The sequence below is a fragment of the Schistocerca americana genome, chromosome X (assembly GCF_021461395.2).
Source record: "Schistocerca americana isolate TAMUIC-IGC-003095 chromosome X, iqSchAmer2.1, whole genome shotgun sequence".
In the NCBI taxonomy this organism is placed as follows: Eukaryota; Metazoa; Arthropoda; class Insecta; order Orthoptera; family Acrididae; genus Schistocerca; species Schistocerca americana.
Genome location: NC_060130.1, coordinates 111,523,046 through 111,550,472, shown reverse-complemented (window position 1 = coordinate 111,550,472; position 27,427 = coordinate 111,523,046). Strand labels below are relative to the sequence as shown.

The 27,427-nt window shown below is 44.3% G+C and overlaps 1 protein-coding gene across 1 annotated transcript in view; it reads right to left on the bottom strand.

Annotated features, from left to right (window-relative positions):
• The window catches only part of LOC124555806 (ecdysone 20-monooxygenase), a 173,972-nt gene that overhangs the window by 13,812 nt on the left and 132,733 nt on the right, over positions 1-27,427 (bottom strand). The window contains exons 5-7 of the mRNA XM_047129867.1: positions 17,778-17,968; positions 16,922-17,061; positions 5,736-5,954 (exon numbers count right to left, since the gene is read on the bottom strand). Coding sequence (XP_046985823.1) covers positions 5,736-5,954; positions 16,922-17,061; positions 17,778-17,968 — 550 coding nt within the window. The remainder of the gene's footprint in view (positions 1-5,735; positions 5,955-16,921; positions 17,062-17,777; positions 17,969-27,427) is intronic.

Genomic DNA, 27,427 nt, shown 5'->3' with positions numbered 1-27,427 from the left:
ACAACACGACAGAATATAATTCATGAAGTACCAATATCAAATGCTTGTTAGGCTTATCAAGCAAATAGTTTTATGTTAGGTAATAGTTTCACATTTCATTCATTCCTCAGAATTTGGGCCCATGATACGCCACTGTCAGACTATAATTTGAACGATTTTATGGCTACCGCTATTCGGGCACGAAAGGCATATGGCTAGTTCGGAGTTAAGGAACGAGACACATCATCACTCAGTTATCCAGTGTACAGAGAAAGTAAAAAAAACTTTAACTAAGAAGAAATTCAAAACAGGCGACGAAACATGTTGAGTTCTGGGGTGGTATTGTTGAACGGCAACACTACCCTACAAACTGCCTCGAAAATTCGAGAAATATAGGCCTAAATGGTGAATGTGAAGTCAAGAGGTCACCCTTTTTAAAGAAATTCGGAATATAGTAACAGCATGACAGAGCTAGCAGTGATACTAGACTTTATTAATGACCAAAGTAAAATTCATATAGGATGTTCCTGAAAAAAGTCGTGTGGTAAAATTTCCACATTGCTGAGAACTGAAACAACTTGTCAAAATATCTACATTTATTTGCTAGATATTATATAGGTCGATACATAATACACGTCAAACAATGTATAGAAGAAACTTCCTGGCAGATTAAAACTGTGTGCCCGACCGAGTTCGAGTCTCGGTCGGGCACAGTTTTAATCTGCCAGGAAGTTTCATATCAGCGCACACTCCGCTGCAGAGTGAAAATCTCATTCTGGAAACATCCCCCAGGCTGTGGCTAAGCCATGTCTCCGCAGTATCCCTTCTTTCAGGAGTGCTAGTTCTGCAAGGTTCGCAGGAGAGCTTCTGTAAAGTTTGGAAGGTAGGAGACGAGGTACTGGCAGAAGTAAAGCTGTGAGCACCGGGCGTGAGTCGTGCTTCGATAGCTCAGATGGTAGAGCACTTGCCCGCGAAAGGTCCCGAGTTCGAGTCTCGGTCGGGCACACAGTTTTAATCTGCCAGGAAGTTTCATATCAGCGCACACGCCGCTGCAGAGTGAAAATCTCATTCTGGAATGTATAGAAGACATTATACAGTCCCATTTTACTATATAGTATGGGTCTTGTCTTCCTTCTTGTTCGCATAATTTTATAACACGTTTTATGCTCGCTTTTTATGACCTTTCCTGGAGACCGAAAAATCTCTCTGGGAATCAACATGGATTCCGCAAACAACGACCGTGTGAAACCCAGCTCGCTCAATCGTCCATGTGATCCTCAAGGCAGTATATACCTGCGTCATTGTTGTTGCTATGTTCTTTGACTTCCGGAAGGCTGTCGATTCAGTTCCGCGCTGTTGGATAATGAACAAAATGCGAGAGAACGGTATACTCTATGTGATCAAAAGTATCCGGACACCCCGGAAAACATACGTTTTTCATATAAGGTGCATTGTGCTACCACCTACTGCCAGGAACTCCATACCTGCGACCTCAGTAGTCATTAGACACCGTGAGAGAGCAGAATGGGGCGCTCCGCGGAATTCACAGACTTCGAACGTGGTAAGGTGATTGGGTGTCACTTGTGTCATACGTCGGTACGCGAGATTCCCACACTCCTAAACTTCCCTAGGTCCACTGTTTCCGATGTGATAATGAAGTGGAAACCGACAGTTGAAGGAGGTCGTAATTTGTAGTAGGCAGACATCTATCCAGACCACCACACAGGAATTCCAAACTGCATCAGGACCCATTGCAAGTACTATGACAGTTAGGTGGGAGGTGAGAAAACTTGGATTTCATGGTCAAGCAGTTGCTCATAAGCCACACATCACGCCGGTAAATGCCAAACGACGTCTCGCTTGGTGTGAGGAGCGTAAGCACTGGACGATTGAACAGTGGGAAAACGTTGTGTGAAGTGACGAATCACGGTACACAATATGGCGATCCTACGGCAGGGTGTGGGTATGGCGAATGCCTGTGAACGTCATCTACCAGCCTGTGTAGTGCCAACAGTAAAATTTGGAAGTGGTGGTGTTATGGTGTGGTCGTGGTTTTCAAGGAGGGGGCTTGCAGCCCTTGTTGTTTCGCATGGCACCATCACAACACAGGCCTACATTGATATTTTAAGCATTTTCTTGCTTCCCACTGTCGAAGAGCAATTCGAGGATGGCGACTGCATCTTTCAACAGCACCTGTTCATAATGCACAGCCTGTGGCCGAGTGGTCACACGACAGCAACATCCCTGTAATGGAATGGCCTGCACAGAGTCCTGACCTGTATTCTATAGAACACCTTTTGGATGTTTTGGAACGCCGACTTCATGCCAGGCCTCACCGGCCGACATCAATGTCTCTCCTCAGTGCAGCACTCCAAGAAGAATGGGCTGCCATTCCCCAAGAAACCCCCCAGCACATGATTGAATGTATGCCTGCGAGAGTGGAAGCTGTTGGCATGACTAAGGGTGGGTCAACACCCTACTGAAATTCCAGCATTACCGGTGGAGGGCGCCACGAACTTGTAAGTCATTTTCCGCCAGGTGTTCGGATACTTTTGATCACATAGTGTATCTAGTGTATCAGGCGGCCTTTGGGGCTGGAGTGTAGAATTCCCAGCAAACAGGGCCGAGCTGATCATTCTTAATGGAGAGAAATCTTTTGACACAGAAGTAACTTCAGACGAACCCCAAGAGAGCGTTATAGGATCATTACTATTAACTATACATACAAGGTTGTTAAACATGATTGAAGCGATTTCCTAAATTCACTATAGCAATGTTAATTGGCATATTGCCACAGAACTCAACATTCATATCCTGTAAGAAAACTCGTGAAGTTCTGTATTGTTGCAGCCGTGCTTCAAGTTTCTGCCACGAGAGCGCAGCAGTTAGCAGTTCGGTGACATGGCGAGAAGCGCCGAGAAGGCGTTACGTTCACATGTCTGCCGTAACACTGCAGCGACACTTCAGAACGAAATTCAACAAAGCTCTATTAGCTGCCAACTCTGTTTGGCGATGGTCTGCACAGTTTAACGCTTCGGGATGATTCTGCAAGGGAAAATCAAGAGATGAGCCTGCAGTGAGAGAAGAAATGGTTGAACGCCTGTGGGCTAGTATCATACGTAGCCCACAGAAGTCGACGAACAGAGCAAGCACAGAGCTGAACACATGATAACCAACCAACTGAGAGAACTTAGGGAAATGACTGAAGCTGAAGCATTACCGATTGCAGTTGCTCCAAGTCCTGATCATGATGACAAAGTCAGAAGCTTTGAATTTTCGGCACAGTTGCAAAAGCTTATGGAAGAGGATGAAGTAACACTTTTTGTCAATGGCACAGTGAAGAGTCACAATGGGCGAATCTGGAGGACACAGAGTCACCACACTATAGAGCTGCACATTCGAGATTCACCAATAGTCGATGTGTTCTGTGCTGTCTCGTGGTTTAAAGTTTACAGTCCCTCTTTCTTCTGTAAAAAGACCGTTACAGGACACGTGTATCTGGACGTGCTGGAAAATTGCCTCATGCCACAACTGGAGACCGACAATGTGGCCTTCATCTACCAACAGTTTGGTGCTCCACCCACTTCCATCATGATGTTCAAGAATTCTTAAACAGGAAATTGAGAAACCAATGGATTAGTCATGGTGGGGTTGATGGTCAGCAATTCATTTCATGGCGTCCATGGTCTCTCGACTAACCCCATGCGATTTTTTTGTGTGGGTTTATGTCAAAGATTCAGTGTTTATGCCTACTCTATCATCAAAGCTACCTGCATCAACAGTATTTTACACTAGTGTTAAGGACATCCTGCGCCGAACATGAGAACAACTTGATTATCCACCCGATATGTGCAGGATCAGTATGGAGCACTTGTAATGTGCAAAAAAATCTTTTTGAACTTTTCAATGCGTGTGTTTAGCCTTGTGACAATATGTCACATAATACAGCTACAGTAAATTCGCGAAATCACTTCAATCATTTATGATAATCTAGTACATATATCACCCTGAAAGACGTGCATTCATTCTCGTTCAATATGCACGCCTTTCATATTTGTTCATTTTCATCCACAATGCTCACCTTTCATACTTTATTTTCCTTTATTAATTTGCAGCAGTATGCCTAATTTGCTAGATAATTTGCCATGGTATTATCACAGTGATTAGTGAGAGTGGGCGGGAGCACGATACTTTTCTTTATTTTATATTCAATTCAGAAGCGACCCTTGAATAGTGTTAATAGTTTTAATAATGTGTAGAGGCCAAAGTTGTTCTTTCTCTAAGTCTCACTAGTTGTACTGCCAACTCTGAGACTTCACTTTGTTCACATATTTTTGTGTCGTAAAGGGGTCTCTCTGTTGATTCTCAAACCAAAAAATCAGTCTCATTACTTTTTGCACAATCCCTGTAGCCTTTCTCTGAGTAGGTTGTGATGAGGGTTAAAATTAAATATGAATTTTTATAGTGGCAGTCTGCGTAGTCGGATGCATTAATCCACTAACTATGATAACTCTGTACTGCCCATAGTACCCACAGACTGGCCACTCAGCTCTTTGTCAGGTGGCTTACCCACAGTTTCCTTTACCAGTGAATCAAACCAAAACAAGGCACATCTTTTAACCTAGTGGATAATGGTGGAAGCTTCATGAGGCTGTTTGTGAATTATGTCGTCGCATACACACAAATAACGCAAAGCTAGCAAACTGCAGCCAAATGTAGAAGACCTGTAGAGGATTTGCTCAAACAAATGTAACGTCCTGCGCATAAACAGGCACAAAAGCACGTTATTTTATGATTACACGATTACCGAACAATCGCTAGAAGACGTCACATCCATTACATAACTGGGAGTATGCACTCGGAGCGATTTAACGTGGAACGACCACGTATGAGTAAGACAAATCGTAGGAAAGGCAGATACGAGAGACATAGTTACTGGAACAATTCTCGGAAAGTGTAAATTCCCATTAAGGAGGTAGTTTGCCAAACCCTCCTTGCACCGATACTTGAATATTGTCGACCTCGGACACTGTGCCCATGGGCTTCCCCAGCAGTTTATCCAAAGGGGGTGGGGCTGAGTGGGGCAAGATTCTAATGGTTCAAATGGCTCTGAGCACTATGGGACTTTGCATCTATGGTCATCAGTCCCCTAGAACTTAGAACTACTTAAACCTAACTAACCTAAGGACATCACACAACACCCAGTCAACACGAGGCAGAGAAAATCCCTGACCCCGCCGGGCAAGATTCTAAATTTGTCCTTTACGGTACAACTGAGTCGGTCAGTTTCGAGACGTGTCATACTACAATACTTAAGTCTATAGGAGACATTGAGATGGGGGTTGGGAGGGGGGGGGGTTACATATAGGGCCAAACTGCCGACGTCATCGGTCCCTAGTACCCTGCGTCACACGCCATAAGGTTGGTTGAGGAGTGTAGATGTGAGTGAGTGCAGTAAGAACTGGTTATAGCTTCCGATGTTAGCAGACGACACAACGGTCCCCCGTCAGAGCATGTGCAGTCTTCAGAATACACAAAATATTAGAACTATACACTCGGCACAGTCAGTTGATCACTGGCGCCACTGATCCACTCGTGGCTTGTCTGGCAGCTGATTTACATGCTGGTATGTGACACGCACACCTCACGAGTAGTCGATTTTGACCAGACAGTTGCTCGTGCAAAAATCGACTTTAGATTTTTCTTAAGAGGCTAATGATAGCTACTGCCGTTGCATAATCAATGTGGGGACTGACCGTGGTGATTCCGGCGGCTATGAAGTCGATGACGGCGGCCTTCTTGTCGCGCAGGTCGAGGTCCGGCGCGTGCAGGATGGACATGAAGACGCTGCGCACCGGCTCCACCTCGCACGTGCTCTCTTCCTCGCGCAGTGCCGCCTCCACCAGCCCAGAGATCACGTCGTAGTAGTGCTCTTCGCACTCCACAAACAGCGAATAGGCTCGCGTTGGCAGTATCTGTACAATCACCAAAATTTGTGTAGCCCTCGAGGATTGTGGAAGTGGTGATCGAGCATCAAAAATTATCATCCAGATAGTTTGAGGAGAGTTGAAAAGAAGGTGGAGGACATGCTGAGTGAATATCTGTCTGAGATAGGGAGGGGATTAGGAGCAGGAGAGGCGATTCTGTCACTGAGTCGTGTCGTCGAAAAGAAATTAAAGAAAAATAAACCAACTTACGTTGCCTTTGTGGACCTGGAAAACGCATTCGATAATATTAACTGCCAAGAGACGTTCAGAGTGCTGAAGAAAGCAGATCTAAAATACGAAGACATGCAACTGACACTTGGCTTCTACGAGGAGCGTTAAATATGTAATGTAACACTTTTTCTCTACAATTTCTGTTGAAAAAATACGGAGTTTGTTGCGGAACATCGTGGAACATTCCCGCTTCTTCCCTTATAGTTTCATGAAGTTCCGATAGGTGGTGGAGCTATACGTAGTCCTCAAAATGGCGTTTGTAACGGCAGTGCGTTCCAAGAATAGCGCTATCATTGAGTTGCAGAATGACTTCGAAGACCTGGCAGTGAACAAAAACACGGTGAATCGTTGGGCGAGACGTCTGTCATCACCACAACAAGGTCGCACAAACCTGCCCGATCTCCCGCGTGCCGGCCGGCTACGCACAGCTGTGACTCCTGCAATGGCAGAACGTGCGGATCTCAATTATACAGGGTGTTACAAAAAGGTACGGCCAAACTTTCTGGAAACATTCCTCACACACAAAGAAAGAAAATATGTTATGTGGACATGTGTGCGGAAACGCTTACTTTCCATGTTAGAGCTCATTTTATTACTTCTATTCAAATTACATTAATCTTGGAATGGAAACACACAGCAACAGAACGTACCAGCGCGACTTCCCCAGTCACGAGTCATAGGCTGGAATGTTCCGTGCTCCCTAAGACGCCGATCAATTGCTTCGAACGTTTTCCTGGCGGGACACCTTCGTTCTGGAAATCTGTCTCGATACAAACGTACCGCGCCACGGCTATTGCCCCGTGCTAATCCATACATCAAATGGGCATCTCCCAACTCCGCATTTGTAAACATTGCACTGACTGCAAAACCACGTTCGTGATGAACACTAACCTGTTGATGCTACGTACTGATGTGCTTGATGCTAGTTCTGTAGAGCAATGAGTCGCATATCAACACAAGCACCGAAGTCAACATTACCTTCCTTCAATTGGGCCAACTGGCGGTGAATCGAGGAAGTACAGTACATACTGACGAAACTAAAATGAGCTCTAACGTGGAAATTAAGCGTTTCCGGACACATGTCAACATAACATCTTTTCTTTATTTGTGTGTGAGGAATGTTTCCTGAAAGTTTGGCCGTACCTTTTTGTAACACCCTGTATACTTCGCTGCACAACTGGACGTTTCTGTTGGTAGTGCTGGCACACTCGTCCGCCAGTTGGGTACTCAGAGGTGTGTGGCCGCTGGGTTCCTCGCCACCTAACAGAAGACCATAAAAAACAACGAAGGAAGATAATGACGGATGCACTTCGCGGGAAGCAGTATCGTGCGTTGATGACGGGGAGGTTATTGAAGCAGCAACACGTTGGCTCCGACGTCGACCAATAGAGTGGTACCACCCTCACAGTAATGTGGCGTAAGGCCGTAGCATTGAACGGAGATTATCTTGAAAAATGGGGTTCTGTAGTCAAAAGAGTAGTGAATAATATTTTGTATTGCGATCCTGAGTAAAACCAACCTGTTTTCAGAAAAAATGTGTCGCTTTACTTATTGAACGCCTCTCGTACAAGAACGAAATGGCAGTGATCAGGAATTTTCATAATGAACAAGAAGCAAAAATGAGAAAAAGCGTGAGATGAGGTAGTGCTCTTTCTCCTCTTATATATAGCACTTACAATCACGAAGCTACTGACCTAGTCCGCGAGACAACTGAGGAGAGAATCAAAATTTGTTGGCATCCTGTGAAATGCCGGTGGTGTTGCTGTGGCCACGGAGACGAAAGAAAGTCTAGTGAAAGTTCTCAGCACAATGCAAGAGATTTTCTGTAACCACTGTGATGCGAGAATAAACAAGAGAAAGACTAAAGTGATGTTATGCAATACTGAAGACGAATATGAACCTCTAAGACAGAGAAATGGAAGAGAGGATTTAGAAATGATAGAGGAATTCATCTTACTGGGAAGCAGTGTTACAAGAGATTGCAGAAGTAGAAAAGAAAGTATGAGCAAAATATAGCAGGTCCAAATTGCATTTAATTGGAGAAAGAACTTACTAAAGAACAAGAACATCAGTCTGGAAATAAGGAAAGAGATTACGAAAGCATTTGTCTGGAGTGTGACCCTACACGAGTGTGGAATTTGAACATCGGGAAAACAAAATATACGACAGCTAGAAGCCCTGATGATTTGGTGCTACAGAAGCATCACCTGGAGATACAGAGTTGTCTGTTAAGAGGTACAGAGAAGAATACAGGAAATCGCATCTCTCTGGATGCACATTCAAACAAGAAGAGACAGACTCGTAGGACACATCTTAAGGCACAATAGCATCATCTGAACAATAGCAGAAGGAGCTAATGAGGGAAGAAATTGCCGAGGGCCGGCCGGAGTGGGCGAACCGTTCTAGGCGCTACGGTCTGGAACCGCGCGACCGCTACGGTCGCAGGTTCGAATCCTGCCTCGGGCATGGGTGTGTTTGATGTCCTTAGGTTAGTTAGGTTTAAGTAGTTCTAAGTCTAGGGGACTGATGACCTCAGAAGTTAAGTCCCATAGTGCTCAGAACTATTTGAACCATTTTTTGAATAGCCGAGGACGCCCAAGGATAGCATACATGCAGCAGGTTATGAGTGATGTAGGCTACGCTAAGTACGCGGAAATGAAGAGCAAGGCAGATGAAGGGAACATCCGATAGAGAGAATGCATTAAGACACTTCGAAAATAGAAAATTCTGTTAGCAGTTCGGTCAACTTGATTCAGTCTTCGCGATTTCTGTTTATTTATTACTGTTATATTCCATACGCCATTGTGGTTTACACTAGATCACGTTGTTCTTAATTCTGGCGAACTTTCCTCTAAGCCCAGTACACTCTTATTCTAGCGTTGTAGGTGACTTAAACTGCTGATAAGGACTGGAGATAATCTGATGTTGAGATAAGCATTGCTTACTGATCTCAGTAGTGAACGCCGCTGCGGCCAATTTCTAGTTGTTCAAGCTCTTTCCCAACTAGTCTTGTCCATTTGACGTAACTTGTTCCCCGTTAGAGACAGTGCTGAAGATCTAGATGTGAATGTTCAGTTGTGCATCCTGACTACATGACCTTTTTGACCATGTTTGGGAATAATGAGGAATAAAGCTCTGAATTTCCCGCTACGACGCTGTAGTGTCGAGTTTTAGAACGACGGAATTGAATTTAGATCAGTAAATGTCTTACTGAGGCGGTAGGCGTTCGCCAGTTTGGTGCACCTGCTATTCATAGCCAGACCCTCATGGGTTTTCGGGGTTAGCCATTCTCCGGGGTATTTGAAGGAGTTAGTCTTCCGTATTAATATGTTAACTTATGGGATCATGTCGGGTTTATTTCGTGGTGTTTACGTTTTACCTGCAGCCTAGGTACTATAGCAGACCATTTTAAATTTTTAAATCATTGAATATGTATTCTAGGTTTAACAAGGTCAGAAGATCGTTCAGTTACGTTGTGTTAATGCGTTAGTACACTATAACTGTTGGTCTTATTATAAAATGTTAGTATATTATAACTAAATTACAGTTCGATGTAATCTATAAACTATGTCAGTATAGTTAAATGGTCAACATTACATTATGTATGTTTATGACTTTGCAATAACTGTGTGACCTTTACTATATAGTACTGTCAGATAAATTCACTATATTTATGGAACCATGGCAGCCACATGCAAGGGGCACGAACAACTGTGCAGATGTTCCCACAGCTAGCAGACAGTTTCAGCTTCGACCGGGTGACCTGCAGCCAGTGCATATTGTGCTGCTACTGTATTAAGCTGTGAGGCGATCAGACGGGGGTGCGTACATTTGGCACAGATTCAGGCATATTCCTCCACATCTCTCTCCCTGCAGCACTCCGCTTCGTTACCAATTCGCTACAACATACCTCGCCAGGCGACCATGGTGTATACTTTTCATGACTCCTTTCATTTACTTGATGGTAATTTCTGGTTAATTTATTCTACTAGCGAACTGCTGATTTCTCCAGTCATTTGCAAATTCAGCTGGAGCTTCATCACTAACAACTTTGCTTTCGATGGGATTTGCGCACTTAAAGAAGATTCGGGAAGGAAACCCAGTGCAACCTACCCCATCCAAACTGCAGCAAAAAGATCGCCGAAGTTAACATTACTGACCAACAAAAGGCTAACTTTGTACGATTCTCTGCAAGGATAAAATTTAATCGAGGTCTCGAGGTCATTGGCATATAATTCAAAGACCAAAAGCTTCCCTTCCCTCGATGAACGCATTCCACTTCTTAACATATTAGATGTTACTAGGATTCCTTCATGCAAACAGTCAGCGAAAAACAACGAAATAATCATCTCCATTGCGGAGACGACACATTTGTTAAATGACAGTTCCCAGTCCGTATGTGTCGTGAGACTACAACAGTCTTGCAGACATTAATAACAAAGTTAGAGTGCGAAACATTACTCTGCAGCCGAACGTATCCCACCGGCAAAGCACAGTCTGTTCTGAAGATCACACTGCAGTTGGAAACTGCAGCTGGGAACTGAACTGTGAACATCCAGAACGCCAGTTCAGTGTGTTAACTGTTGTCCCACCTCTGAACTGAACCGTGGATTTTCGCCTGTGTGGGTAATGGTATCTCACGACTACCCTACCTCCACTGTAATCCCAAGAGAAGCTAGCTGCATTGGAAAATAAGATTTGTGCCCCACCGCCAAGCACTATCTATTTTGATGATCCCGTTGCAGTTGTAAGTTTCTTTGATCTGGGTTTGGGTTCGTCTCCAGTGGAATATCTGCTCAGTATTTGTCACGCAGCATACACAGGAAGCCAGGATCTTTCTTGCAGTCAATCACAGCTTCTCCATGGAGCTGCCATGTATGTTAGGGTGTTACACACAACGCACCCGGTGCCTAACCTGTTATTTGTGGTCGGACTTCCACTACGCGTGTACTACCAGAGGACGGACACTGTCAACCACTAATGAATCTGCAGATGTGAGAGCTAATCAGCAGTGGAGGGTAGTTTTGCTGAGTACGCAGCTTCCAGCGTGTGTTCTGTAAGTCTCTTGTGAACGTCGTTGAGTTTGCGATACCGACATCAATGCCCTCTGTGTATTCCGCTGCACTAGCACAGTACAAGCGTTCCCTTGCGAGAGGGCGTATCTTGAAACGAATGAAGGGCGCGAGTCTTTTGATCAGCAGACTCATTCCTATTTTTCTGCGGTCCAATAAAGACGTCCCTGTACTCATTTAATGGTAACTCAATGCATAATTGGGTCAATGAAGAGGTCGTTTCGTGCGAAGGCTCATTTGGCGCAAAGCGCTTCACGTTACTTGTGCCTTCTTCAAAATTACACTACACCGTCAGATGCGTCCTTGACTGTCGCCTTTTCTGCTGTACAGAGCGGACAAGTCTATGACTCCAATTTCTTGGCTGACAAGGCGAGCCCACGAAGCTGGAATCACAGATTTGCTTCAGACTTTGTACACCTTTAGTAGGTCACTGAAACAACCTTATGTGCAAGTAATAAGTTGCACTACTCTGGCAATTCCGATAAAATCGCAAGAGAAGTTTTACGCGTCTATTACGTAACTGATGTATCTGTGCGTAGGTACTGGATGTTTGAGTTCATGATGGTCAAAGGACCAGCGGACGAGCTTCGTAAGACGAACGTGTATCAAGCGACAGTTCCACTTCCGCTCATTCTTAATTTGTAATCTGTATTTTTTTCATCACTGGTCATATTACATATTTTACATGACATTTAATAGGTAATGTAATTAAAAAACCACGTGTATTTGCGTGAAGTTTTTGTGAATTTTGTGTTATTTGACTACTTACTGTCTTTAATTAAATTTAATTATTACAACAAACACATTTGTAGCTATCGACAAGTAAATGAAGAAACGCATAGAGTTTTTCTGAAAATGTATGCCTGTCGTTATTTGGGAAATCCCTTATACATGCACTCTATGTACCAGGAAGTACTTTGAACCTCGACGCTTCGAGCTGCAGACACAGAGGCAGGCCCCATTTGGCAGTTAACCTGCGTAGCGGTAAGACGTTGCTTATGTTACAAGAGCGAATAGTGTAGCTGCAAATTCTTTTAATGTCATAGAATTTACACTTGCACTACAAAAATGAGGGTTTGAGCGGGAGTCGAATCGTCGCCTCAAACACTTTCGTCTTACGAAACTCGAACGCTAGACCCTTGCCCACCAGGAACTCTAACGTCCGGTACCTACGCACTGATATATCAGTTACATAATAGACGTGTAAAACTTCTCTTGCGATTTTCTCGGAATTGCCAGAGTAGTGTATGTGTGTATGTGAAATCGTATGGGACTTAACTGCTAGGGCGTCAGTCCCTAAGCTTACACACTACTTAGCCTAAATTATCCTAAGGACAAACACACACACCCATGCCCGAGGGAGGACTCGAACCTCCTCCGGGACCAGCCGCACAGTCCATGACTGCAGCGCCCTAAACCGCTCGGCTAATCCCGCACGGCCGCCATAGTAGTGCACCTTCTACTTGCACATTATGTTGTTTTAATAGCCTACTGAAGGTGTACAAAGTTTGAAGTAAATCCGTGATCCCAACGTCGTCGCCTCCCCTTGTGAGACCTAGACGTCGAACGCTCAGTTATCTATTAGCGGTTTCACCATCATCCATGTTTTTTTTTTGTATCTGTGAGAGAGTTTCTTAGTGAGGAAGCATTGCCAAAAGTCATTAACTGAGAAGGCACTTGGCTACCTTAAAAGAGTACCTTATGACAGCCAATAAGTGGCGAGGAATTTGGCTACAGTACGCGAACATTTGTCGAAACTCGCAGTTTCTATCATATCTGTTTCTGTCATGATACCACAATGTATTCTTTGCGAAAATTATTTAAATCGCTAGCTTTTACACATTCTTAGGATGTGTTATATTTATCGTTCAGCACTCATCGTCCAACATCACGTGCTGTCCAATGGACGCTGGGGCAGCGACCCATTCACACAATAAAAGGAGGCAATAATATTCTTCCTGGCCATAGTATTTTTCGCTGCCATTGCTGCTGCTGAGCTGTGGAAATTGCTACATCAAGAACTGACTAAAACGTGACTGTGCTCCCCAACGAGGAAACATGATTTTCTTCACATACTTTCAAGTTTCCCCCTATTTTTGTGTTACAAAGTTGTGTTTTTATTTCAGCTTATCTTAACTTTTAATCTGTATTTTTTTCATCACTGGTCGTATATATTTTACATGACATTTAATAGGTAATGAGAAAGAAAACTGGCGTTCTACGGGTCGGAGCGTGGAATGTCAGATCCCTTAATCAGGCAGGTAGGTTAAAAAATTTAAAAAGGGAAATTGATAGGTTAAAGTTAGATATAGTGGGAATTAGTGAAGTTCGTTGGCAGGAGGAACAAGACTTCTTGTCAGGTTAATACAGGGTTATAAATACAAAATCAAATAGGGGTAATGCAGGAGTAGGTTTAATAACGAATAGGAAAATAGGAATGCGGGTAGGCTACTACAAACAGCATAGTAAGCGCATTATTGTGGCCAAGACAGATACGAAGCCTACGCCTACAACAGTAGTACAAATTTGTATGGCAACTAGCTCCGCAGATGACGAAGAGATCGGTGAAATGTATGATGAGATAAAAGAAATTATTCAGATAGTGAAGGAAGACGAACATTTAATAGTCATGGGTGACTGGAATTCGATAGTAGGAAAAGGAAGAGAAGGAAACGTAATAGGTGAATATGGAATGGGAATAAGAAATGAAAGAGGAAGCCGCCTGGTAGAATTTTGCACAGAGCATAACTTAATCATAGCCAACACTTGGTTCAAGGATCATGAAAGAAGGCTGTATACATGGAAGAAGCCTGGAGATACTGGAAGGTATCAGATAGATTATATAATGGTAAGACAGAGATTCAGGAACCAGGTGTTAAATTGTAAGACATTTCCAGGGGCAGATGTGGACTCTGACCACAATCTATTGGTTATGAACTGTAGATTAAAACTGAAGAAACTGCAAAAAAGTGGGAATTTGAGGAGATGGGACATGGATAAACTGAAAGAAACAGAGGTTGTAGAGAGTTTCAGGAAGAGCATTAGGGAACGATTGACAAGAATGCGGGAAAGAAATACAGTAGAAGAAGAATGGGTAGCAAAAATGGGTCAAACGGCTCTGAGCACTATGGGACTTAACTACTGACGTCATCACTCCCCTAGAAGTTAGAACTATTTACACCTAACTAACCTAAGGACATCACACACATCCATGCCCGAGGCAGGATTCGAACCTGCGACCGTAGCGGTCACGCAGTTCCAAACTGACGCGCTTAGAACCGCACGGCCACACCGGCCGGCGAATGGGTAGCTTTGAGAGATGAAATAGTGAGGGCAGCAGAAGATCAAATAGGTAAAAAGACGAGGGCTAGTAGAAATCCTTGGGCAACAGAAGAGATATTGAATTTAATTGATGAAAGGAGAAAATACAAAAACGTAGTAAATGAAGCAGGCAAAAAGGAATACAAACGTCTCAAAAATGAGATCGACAGGAAGTGCAAAATGGCTAAGCAGGGATTGCTAGAGGACAAATGTAAGGATGTAGAGGCGCATATCATTAGGGGTAAGATAGATACTGCCTACAGGAAAATTAAAGAGACCTTTGAAGAAAAGAGAACCACTTGCATGAATATCAAGAGCTCAGATGGAAACCCAGTTTTAAGCAAAGAAGGGAAAGCAGAAAGGTGGAAGCAGTATGTAGAGCGTCTATACAAGGGCGATGTTCTTGAGGACAATATCATGGAAATGGAAGAGAATGTAGATGAAGATGAAATAGGAGATATGATATTGCGTGATGAGTTTGACAGAGCACTGAAAGACCTAAGTCGAAACAAGGATCCGGGAGTAGACATCATTCCATTAGAACTACTGACAGCCTTGGGAGAGCCAGGCCTAACGAAACTTTACCATCTAATGAGCAAGATGTATGAGACTGGTGAAATACCCTCAGACTTCAAGAAGAATATAATAATTAAAATCCCAAAGAAAGCAGGTGTTGACATATGAGAAAATTACCGAACTATCAGTTTAATAAGCCACGGCTGCAAAATACTAACACGAATTCCTTACAGACGAATGGAAAAACTGGTAGAAGCCGACCCCGGGGAAGATCAGTTTGGATTCCGTAGAAATGTTGGAACACGTGACGCACTACTGACCCTACGACGTATCTTAGAAAATAGATTATGGAAAGGCAAACCTACGTTTCTAGCATTTGTAGACTTAGAGAAAGCTTGTGACAATGCTGACTGGAATACTCTCTTTCGAATTCTGAAGGTGGCAAGGGTAAAATACAGGGAGCGAAAGGCTATTTACAATTTGTACAGAAACCAGATGGCAGTTATAAGAGTCGAGGGGCATGAAAGGGAAGCAGTGGTTCGGAAGGGAGTGAGACAGGGTTGTAGCCTATCCCCGATGTTATTCAATCTGTATATTGAGCAAGCAATAAAGGAAACAAAAGAAAAATTTGGAATAGGAGTTAAAATCCATGGAGAAGAAATAAAAACTTTGAGGTTCGCTGATGACATTGTAATTCTGTCAGAGACAGCAAAGGACCTGGAAGAGCAGCTGAACGGAATGGACAGTGTCTTGAAAAGAGGATATAGGATGAACATCAACAAAAGCAAAACGAGGATAATGGAATGTAATCGAATTAAGTTGGGTGATGCTGCGGGAATTAGATTAGGCAATAAGACGCTTAAAGTAGTAAATGAATTTTGCTATTTGGGGAGCACAATTACTGATGATGGTCGAAGTAGAGAGGATATAAAATGTAGACTGACAATGGCAAGGAAAGTGTTTCTGAAGAAGAGAAATTTGTTAACATCGAGTATAGATTTAAGTGTCAGGAAGTCGTTTCTGAAACTATTTGTATGGAGTGTAGCCATGTATGGAAGTGAAACGTGGACGAATAATAGTTTGGACGAGAAGAGAATAGAAGCTTTCGAAACGTGGTGCTACAGAAGAACGCTGAAGATTAGATTGGTAGATCACGTAACTAATGAGGAGGTATTGAATAGAATTGGAGAGAAGAGAAATTTGTGGCACAACTTGACTAGAAGAAGGGATCGGTTGGTAGGACATACTCTGAGGCATCAATGGAGCACAAATTTAGTAATGGAGGGCAGCGTGGAGGGTAAAAATCGTTGAGGGAGACCAAGAGATGAATACACTAAACAGATTCAGGAGGATGTAGGTTGCAGTAGGTACTGGGAGATGAAGAAGTCTGCACAAGATAGAGTAGCATGGAGAGCTGCATCAAAGCAGTCTCTGCACTGAAGACCACAACATCTTAACTTTGGGTCTAGTGTATGGACAAGTTTCGTGTAACAGTGCACAGTATATTTCTTTCTCTGCCACGGCAGAAACTGGGGAACTAATGCTATTTGAGTCGATAATTTTTCTTTGAAGTACTATCTGCAAGGAATAATCTCCGCACGTTCCATGGCTGGAATCCAATGATGATACTAAGAGTGGTTTCAGTGTACTTACTGTCAATGTGTCACCCTAAATGTGTCCCATACGTTTTGTATCTCAGAAAACTATTTAACAAGATTACAAGCTCATTAAAGTCCGTGCTACTTGGAAACATGTATGAGGATTTGTGTGACAGCTGGGCACCTGTTAATAAGCAAAAAAACAATTTGTGTTTACCTTCCAGAATGGCAGGCCAAAGAACGTATCCCTCGAGGCACGGAAATGTCCATTGACTGCATCTGCAAGTTGCTTTGCTACTCCGTCCACCGTGGCCTCCAAGAAACCCATGCGTTTTCCCAGCACCAGCGTACACGCACCTGTGAATATCAGACTCATTTCACTGCCCTGTATTTGAGTTCACGCAATTCTGTTTTAATAACTAACAGAAGAGCAACTTCCCATTAGAAGAAGAAAACTTGTACCGTATGATATTAAATTCCCGTACGCTCGAGACCATACGTGAATAATTAGCTCTTATTAAGACACGCCTTACCAATAGCAAATGGCACCCTTTTTCCCTAGATTACATAGATAGGCTACACTTCAACGTGCTGAGATTTTTGCTAGAAGACAAAACATAACTTTAAGTTTATGTTTTCGAAGCACTGTTGCTATTTTCAAGGAAACGTATCCAATAAATGGCAGGTAAGCACTCGTCTTGAAAGCCTCATCCACTTCCTTGTTACGCCTTTTATATGTACGTAGCGCTCTCCGTATCTGCCGAGATGAATATCCATTTTCCAGGAACGCAGTATGGAGGTGTTCTGAGATGCTGATAACCTCCAAACGGAATTGGAACACCTGCAAACTGTGCTTCTATGGAACATGGATGAAATTACTGTGCATGAGATTAGAAGAAATGCAATTACAGTGGTACAGACATACGATGAGAATGGAAGAAGACTGTTGGTCGTAAATATTTCTAATGTGCGTCACGATACACGGACGAAACAGAGCACGAGCACAGACACATCTAAGGAATAAATCTCGCAGTGCATAAGAGAGCGACTGGATAGTGCGAAAGCGTACTCACTCTCGAGGCCCATACGCATGGCGAGCTCGTCGAAGGCGGCGACGGTGCCGTGGGGGTCCCGCCGATCCCTCAGCAGCGAGAGGAACTCGTCAGTGACGGCGTCCAGCTCCGGCAAGAAGCGTCCGATCACTCTCCCACTCGTGATGCCCGGCGTCAACACGCGCCGCAAGTGCTGCCACTTTTCACCCTGCCTGCGAGACGAGACCAGAAATAAGACGACGAGGCACATAAAGAACGTTATCGAAGATGTACACCGACGTTTATGAAAACTGTAGCACTCAGAAAGAGTCGTCCGAAGGGATCTAAAATTGGCCAATGTGTATAAGAGTGTACTGACAAGTTACTGTAGGAAATAGGCTTAGATGCTGGTGCAGCACCAGTCTTTCTTGCGTAACCGGAAACATAGACACTACGCCTACATCTGCATCTACACTGACGGAAAAAAAATCGCAACTCCAAGAAGGAGTTGTGCGACATAAACGAAAATTGATGGGCGTGGTTCTACATCTCCAGTCGCGTAAGAGAGGCGCTAGTAGCGCCACTATGAGCACGCAAATCACTATTGTTTTAAACGTACGCTGTAACGGTCGTGAGAGCCAGTTACCTTTGAGATGGACGTGGTGAGTTGATGTTAGTCAGGAATGGCTTTAAGGCGACAAAGACGCCATTATCAACACGTCACTGAGTTTGAACGAGGCCGTGTAACAGTGCTACGAGAACCTGAATGTTTCTTCTACGACACTGCAAAAAGACTTGGCAGAAATGTAGCTACTGTACATGTTTGCTGGCAGCGGTGGACGTGAGAATGTACGGTTGCAAGAAGACTGGGATTCGGGCGGCCACGTGGCGCTACCGAGAGGGAGGACCATCGTGTTCGGCGTACGGCTCTGGCGCATAGTACCCCGTCTCCAGTAGCAATCTGAGCAGCAGTTGGCACCACAGTGACACAGCGAACTGTTACAAATCGGTTACTTCAAGGACAGCTCCGAGCCAGACGTCCTGCAGCGTGCATTCCACTGACCCTAAACCACCGCCATTTGCGACTTCAGTAGCGTCAAACGAGAGGTCATTGGAAGGCAAGGTGGAAATTTTTTGTGTTTTCTGATGAAAGCTGTTTCTGGCTCGATGCCAGTGATGGCCGTATGTTGGTTAGAAGGAGGTTAATTGAGGGCCTGCGCCGGCCGGTGTGGCCGAGTGGTTCTAGGCACTTTAGTCTGGAACAGCGCGACCGCTACGGTCGCAGGTTCGAATCCTGCCTCGGGCATGGATGTGTGTGATGTCCTTGGGTTAGTTAGGTTTAAGTAGTTCTAAGTTCTAGGGGACTGATGACTTCAGATGTTAAGTCCCATAGTGCTCAGAGCCATTTTTTTGAGGGCCTGCAACCAACCAATCTGCGTGCTAGACACACTGGACATACAGTATAGTATGCGACTTCGTATGACAGCAGGAGCACACTTGTGGTTATCCCACGCACCCTAACTGCAAATCTGTACGTCAATCTGGTGATTCGATCTGTTGTGCTGACAGACACGAACAGAAATCCAAGGGGTGTTTTCCAACAGGATAACGCTTTCTCAAATACCGCTATTGTAGTCCAACATGCTCTACTGAGTGTCGACATGTTGCCTTGGCCTCTCGACCACCACATCTGTCTCCAATCGACCACATGTGGGATATCATCGGACGACAATTCCAGCGTCATCCACAAACAACAATAACCGTCCCTGCATTGACCGACCAAATGCAACAGGCATGGAACTCCATCCCACAAATTGGCATCCGGCACCTGTACAACACAATGCATGCAAGTCTCCATGTTTTCATTAAACAGTCTGGCAATTACACCGGGTATTAATGTAGCGGCATTTCACATTTGCAATGGCTTATCTCGAGCTTACATTAACCTGTGATCTTGCAATGTTAATCATGTATATTTGTTACCTAGACAAATGTATTACCAAAATTTAGTTACTCTACATTAATTATTTTTTGGTGTTGCGATTATTTTCCCCTCAGTGTGTATTCCGCAAGCCATACTACGGCGTGTGACGAAGGGTACTTGTGGTAGAGTGTGTACAAAATACCTTCACTCATACCTGCACAGACATAACCGTAGGGCAATGGCAGTTGTGAGGGCTCCGTTGTGAACGACACTTTTTTTTTTTTTTTTTTTTTTTTTTGGTGCACGTCTGCAGATTCGGACAGGGAAGGTGACTTCTGGAAAAAGATTGTATTCGAATCCGTAGTGATGGTCTGTAATAGCTTTCGTTTGTCACTGGTGTTAACTCGCTTCGCAGGTCCCGCGTCTAATGGACCTCTGATCATCATGGATCATTTATTGTTATGGTAGGATGCTCTTCATGACGTCATAATATCACATTAATTTAAGGGAAAGTGTTCTGCGCACATCATCTACCTGTGGCTAGCGTAAATTATAATATCTTTTAACTTTTGTATTATGTGGTTATGCGACAGAGATGGGCAGAAAGCCTGTCATTCGTCAAAAAGCACCACTGTGGCGGTCACTTATTCAGCGTACGGCTGCGATTCACCAGCTATAGCTCGATGATAATCTTGCTGTAGTTACCAAGTTCTTGATGCTATTATTTTTTCCTGTTGGAGAATTCAATTAGAACGATCACATTGATAATGTTGTGTGGAAAGTAAACCAAAGACCGCTTTTTATTGGCACAACACTTAGAAGGTGCAACAGGTCTACTCTGCCAGAGTACTGCTGTGCATCAGGAAATCCTTACCAGATCGGATTGATCGAAGACATGGAAAAAGTTCAAAAAAGGGCAGCTAGTTCTGTATCATCACGAAATAGGGTGGACATAAGCGAGTTGGGTTGCACTCATTAAACCAAAGGCGTCTTTCGTTGTAGCGAGATCTTTTCACGAAATTTCAATCTCCTATGTTCTCCCGAACGCGAAAATAATTTTCTGACGCTCACCTAGAAGGGAAAAATGATAATTGTAATGAAGAAACAGAAATCAGAGCTCGCACGGAAAGAAGTAAGTATTCATTTTTCCCGCGCTCTGTTAGAGAGTGGAAAGATAGATAAATAGTGGGAAAGTGGTTCGATGAACCCTCTGCCTGGCACTTAACTTTGAATTTCATAGTATTCACGTAGATGTAGAGATACTTTTCGTTTATTCTCTGCTTTATGCCAGACACACTGTTTTCCTTTTTCTTATTGTTTGGTTCAAAGGGTTCAAATGGCTCTGAGCACTATGGGGCTTAACTTCTGAGGTCATCAGTCCCCTAGAACTTAGAACTAACTAAACCTATCTAACCTAAGGACATCACACACATCCATGCCCGAGGCAGGATTCGAACCTGCGACCGTAGCGGTCGCGCGGTTCCAGACTGAAGCGCCTAGAACCGCTCGGCCATTCCGGCCGGCTCTTATTGTTTGACTACATATGTTTCCATATGTATGTTTCATCGTATGTGGATCTCGTTTTTATTTCTGAAGCTGGGCAATATGAAACTTGAGGTTTACAGGTTGACTCGTAATTTAGGAAAAATTTGTTTTTCTAATAAAAACTTGTGATACCAAGTAACAATTAAGTGACAAAATGTATGAAAACAGTGTGCATAATATCATCCCCAGAAACATGCCAAGGATGCACAATATGCCAAAAATAGTGACATACTGTCAGGTCGCAGAAAGCGTAACAGCAGGCTACCCTGTAAAATGCATATTTTAAGTTATGCAGCCTGACGCTGAACCACAGTATACCACACATACGAGTCGAAACGTGAGTGGGTAGACAGTGAGAAAAAGGGAAACACTATTTTTTGCAGAAGGAGGGCTTAAAAGAAAAGAAAAACAAATTTAACTCGAGGATATCAGAATTCTTATGTGCATAAATATAAAAAATTTCTCGCTTTCGTTGGTGAAGCAAAGTTTTCTCTTCTCCTAGATACGACAGTCAATAATGGTGTCAAGAATTGTTGCTGTATCCCTTCAGGCTGGCTCATAGAACCAAAGTAAATGGCATATCGTTACGAATGGAACGGAAGTTGAAACAGGATCTTTTTTAACAAATGCAAAGGATATCACTAGCGCGTCTCAAGCTGGGTGTCATATTTATAATCTTTTGAGGGGAAGCATGGTCGTAATCTCTCAGTCGTAACTCAACACAGCTGACGTTAGTGCCATTCGGTAGCCATCGCCGAGGAGAAAGTGCTGTCGGGAGGTGTGCACGCCGCCTGCGGCCTAGTTGAAAGCAGCTTGCACAAGCTATCACGCCTGCACTTCCATGTTACCGAGGCTGCGCTATAGAACTACCTACCATTTTTTATACTAATTAGTAAATACAGATCTTGAACTGTAAGCAGATCAAGGGAATTAAATTACAATGATTCGTCTTAGCCGCGAAATAGCGGCGGCATATTTTGTGCAATACACTCTCAATCGAGATAATTGATCGTTTTTCCATAATTATTTTTTCTGCTATTGTTATTTTTATGTGAGAAACGTTTGCCGGAACTTTACCATGACTGTCCAGTTTGAAAGGGTTCAAATAGCTCTGAGCACTATGGGACTTAACATCTATGGTCATCAGTCCCCTAGAACTTAGAACTACTTAAACCTAACTAACCTAAGGACAGCACACAACACCCAGTCATCACGAGGCAGAGAAAATCCCTGACCCCGCCGGGAATCGAACCCGGGAACCCGGGCGCGGGAAGCGAGAACGCTACCGCACGACCACGAGCTGCGGACACCAGTTTGAAAGGAAACACTTACTTCCAACCGTGGCTGATTATATCGAGAATGATGACCACGTCACGACACAACAAAAATATATGTGCTGGTATGACGACCGTAGTATGAAAATACGAGGGCAGTTCAGTAAGTAATGCAACACATTTTTTTCTGAAGCAGGGGTTGTTTTATTCAGCATTGAAATACACCAGGTTATTCCCCAATCTTTTAGCTACACAACACTATTTTTCAACGTAATCTCCATTCAATGCTACGGCCTTACGCCACCTTGAAATGAGGGCCTGTATGCCTGCACGGTACCATTCCACTGGTCGATGTCGGAGCCAACGTCGTACTGCATCAATAACTTCTTCATCATCCGCGTAATGCCTCCCACGGATTGCGTCCTTCATTGGGCCAAACATATGGAAATCCGACGGTGCGAGATCGGGGCTGTAGGGTGCATGAGGAAGAACAGTCCACTGAAGTTTTGTGAGCTCCTCTCGGGTGCAAAGACTTGCTGAAGTCGTTTCTTCAATTTCTGAAGAGTAGCACAATACACTTCAGAGTTGATCGTTTGACCATGGGGAAGGACATCGAACAGAATAACCCCTTCAGCGTCCCAGAAGACTGTAACCATGACTTTACCGGCTGAGGGTATGGCTTTAAACTTTTTCTTGGTAGGGGAGTGGGTGTGGCGCCACTCCATTGATTGCCGTTTTGTTTCAGGTTCGAAGTGATGAACCCATGTTTCATCGCCTGTAACAATCTTTGACAAGAAATTGTCACCCTCAGCCACATGACGAGCAAGCAATTCCGCACAGATGGTTCTCCTTTGCTCTTTATGGTGTTCGGTTAGACAACGAGGGACCCAGCGGGTACAAACCTTTGAATATCCCAACTGGTGAACAATTGTGACAGCACTACCAACAGAAATGTCAAGTTGAGCACTGAGTTGTTTGATGGTGATCCGTCGATCATCTCGAACAAGTGTGTTCGCACGCTCCGCCATTGCAGGAGTCACAGCTGTGCACGGCCGGCCCGCATGCGGGAGATCAGACAGTCTTGCTTGACCGTGCGGCGATGATGACACACGCTTTGCACAACGACTCACCGTGCTTTTGTCCACTGCCAGATCACCGTAGACATTCTGCAAGCGCCTATGAATATCTGAGATGCCCTGGTTTTCCGCCAAAAGAAACTCGATCACTGCCCGTTGTTTGCTACGCACATCCGTTACAGACGCCATTTTAACAGCTCCGTACAGCACTGCCACCTGTCGGAAGTCAATGAAACTATACGAGACGAAGCGGGAATGTTTGAAAATATTCCACAAGAAATTTCCGGTTTTTTCAACCAAAATTGGCCGAGAAAAAAAATGTGTTGCATTACTTATTGAACTGCCCTCGTACACTCTTGGAAATGGAAAAAAGAACACATTGACACCAGTGTGTCAGACCCACCATACTTGCTCCGGACACTGCGAAAGGGCTGTACAAGCAATGATCACACGCACGGCACAGCGGACACACCAGGAACCGCGGTGTTGGCCGTCGAATGGCGCTAGCTGCGCAGCATTTGTGCACCGCCGCCGTCAGTGTCAGCCAGCTTGCCGTGGCATACGGAGCTCCATCGCAGTGTTGAACACTGGTAGCATGCCGCGACAGCGTGGACGTGAACCGTATGTGCAGTTGACGGACTTTGAGCGAGGGCGTATAGTGGGCATGCGGGAGGCCGGGTGGACGTACCGCCGAATTGCTCAACACGTGGGGCGTGAGGTCTCCACAGTACATCGATGTTGTCGCCAGTGGTCGGCGGAAGGTGCACGTGCCCGTCGACCTGGGACCGGACCGCAGCGACGCACGGATGCACGCCAAGACCGTAGGATCCTACGCAGTGCCGTAGGGGACCGCACCGCCACTTCCCAGCAAATTAGGGACACTGTTGCTCCTGGGGTATCGGCGAGGACCATTCGCAACCGTCTCCATGAAGCTGGGCTACGGTCCCGCACACCGTTAGGCCGTCTTCCGCTCACGCCCAACACCGTGCAGCCCGCCTCCAGTGGTGTCGCGACAAGCGTGAATGGAGGGACGAATGGAGACGTGTCGTCTTCAGCGATGAGAGTCGCTTCTGCCTTGGTGCCAATGATGGTCGTATGCGTGTTTGGCGCCGTGCAGGTGAGCGCAACAATCAGGACTGCATACGACCGAGGCACACAGGGCCAACACCCGGCATCATGGTGTGGGGAGCGATCTCCTACACTGGCCGTACACCACTGGTGATCGTCGAGGGGACACTGAATAGTGCACGGTACATCCAAACCGTCATCGAACCCATCGTTCTACCATTCCTAGACCGGCAAGGGAACTTGCTGTTCCAACAGGACAATGCACGTCCGCATGTATCCCGTGCCACCCAACGTGCTCTAGAAGGTGTAAGTCAACTACCCTGGCCAGCAAGATCTCCGGATCTGTCCCCCATTGAGCATGTTTGGGACTGGATGAAGCGTCGTCTCACGCGGTCTGCACGTCCAGCACGAACGCTGGTCCAACTGAGGCGCCAGGTGGAAATGGCATGGCAAGCCGTTCCACAGGACTACATCCAGCATCTCTACGATCGTCTCCATGGGAGAATAGCAGCCTGCATTGCTGCGAAAGGTGGATATACACTGTACTAGTGCCGACATTGTGCATGCTCTGTTGCCTGTGTCTAGGTGCCTGTGGTTCTGTCAGTGTGATCATGTGATGTATCTGACCCCAGGAATGTGTCAATAAAGTTTCCCCTTCCTGGGACAATGAATTCACGGTGTTCTTATTTCAATTTCCAGGAGTGTATTATTTGCCTACGTCTGCGGCGTAAAGAATCATTTAAAAAGGAATCTATTTGGCAAATGGTTTCGCGTAGCTCTCATCATATTCATTTTTCATTTCAAAGATGTCATTTCGATTCACCATTCTAGTCTTCAAACGCATTTGAAACTGTAGAAATTATACAAATAGGGTAAAATTACTGCCTGTGTGAGGGAAAAGATGCGCATGAAGCGAAAAAGTACCTAATGAACTTTTCAATCAGTATTACGTGACACGGAAAGCTATTCACAATTTTCAACTAGCGTGCGTATAACAATTTTCTTGAGTTTATCCTGGTTCTAATTGTTCTACGACATCTCACGCTCGCGGTTTTTAAACGCTTCTAGCAGAAGTGGCAAATTTGTTTCTCGAAGCCACTACACTATTTGTGTGGGGTGATACTAGCGACACACCCTCTGCCAATACGTTTAGAGCTCCGCAGCGTGAAACTGAAGACTGGCTCACTAAAAGAATATACACACTTTTGCGTTATATGTATGATAACTGTTAAGACGTTTTTCCCAAATTAGCTTTTATAACAAGAAAATTTGTCTAATACCCACCATTAGACCGCTTCCTGGCCACTATCAGTGTTCAAGATTCAGACTAACAGACAGATAGTTTGAAAGTTATTAACACTTATCCTAATGTGCAGTAGAAATGAATATCATCTAAGTGCACGTAGCCGGCCGTGGTGGCCGAGTGGTTCTAGGCCCTTCAGTGCGGAACCACGCGACTGCTACGGTCACAGGCTCGAATCCTGCGTCGGGCATGAATGTGCGTGATGTCCTTAGGTTGGTTAGGTTTAAGTAGTTCATAGTTCTAGGGAAGTGATGACCTCAGATGTTAAGTCCCATAGTGCACAGAGCCATTTGAATCATTTTTAAGTGCACGTAGTGGTAGCTCCTCTCTCCTTGGAAGACCAACGTAGTTTCTATCATTCTTCATCAAATATTGTAAGCATCACATCAAGAAAGAAGTCTATTCTCTTCATCTACAAGAAACTAAAATACCCTTCTTCTTCCTCTTGAATAAAACTTTAATATGTGTCTTAAAATACATTTTCAGGTCGGAAATTGTACGAAAATTACACATAAAAAAGAGCAGACAGTAAACGTTTATCCATTTTTATGTCTATGTGATGAAATCGAATGATGTTGCCCCTCAAGTGGATGCACATATCTGTATCTCTTGTGTGACATCGAAACAATAGAATAAAAGATTTGCAACAGCAATTTATTTTATTAGGATAATGTGTGTCGAAATGAAACAATTACTGCACGACTCTAGTAGAATTAATCTCATAGTTAAATGTTTGCCAGAATCGGTGAAATGCACATTTGCCAATGCTGAACACTTGAAAACGTAGTTCTTATTAACACTCTAGCTCCCGAATGACGTAAGATCTTTACGAATGTAAACGAGAAACATTCTAGGATTAAAATACGAAGCTACAATGCTCGTAAACAGTCCATATCGGAGCAAAACAAAAGAAGACTCTAAACCTTGGCTGACACAAGATAAGTCGGGATAATATTGTAGGTTCGAAGTCTGAAACCTGATTTTACTCGTGTTAATGCAACACACGTTATCATTAATGAATTGTTTCTCCGGACCTTTGGACAACCCGAGGCCTATTACAGACTCGATGGAAGACAAAATACTTTTTGAAACTAGTAGCTGAACGAATACTGTAAAGCGATTTTCTCGGCTTATTTCCAGGCCATCCTTCGCCCAGTTCCTGCGGACATTACAACAAAATGTGCTGTACACAGATTTGGGACGGTTATTACAAAATATGGGAGTTTTTGCCGCAAATCACTTTATAGGTCAAAAACAGGGGGTTACCGACTGTAAAGTTATTTGGGAGTGGCTAAGAGACAACGGGCCGAGTTCTTCGGAGTCTAAAATATTCCCTAATACCAAAAGGGCGACGAAAAAGTTTGAAATCACCAACATAACTCAAAATAATGTGAACCTCAAACACGAAAATTCAAGTTCCGGCATTAAAACACAACATCTGTGAATGTGGGCAAGTGAACCTGAGGAACAGACTCGGAATCGAACAAACTTCATCTGATCGC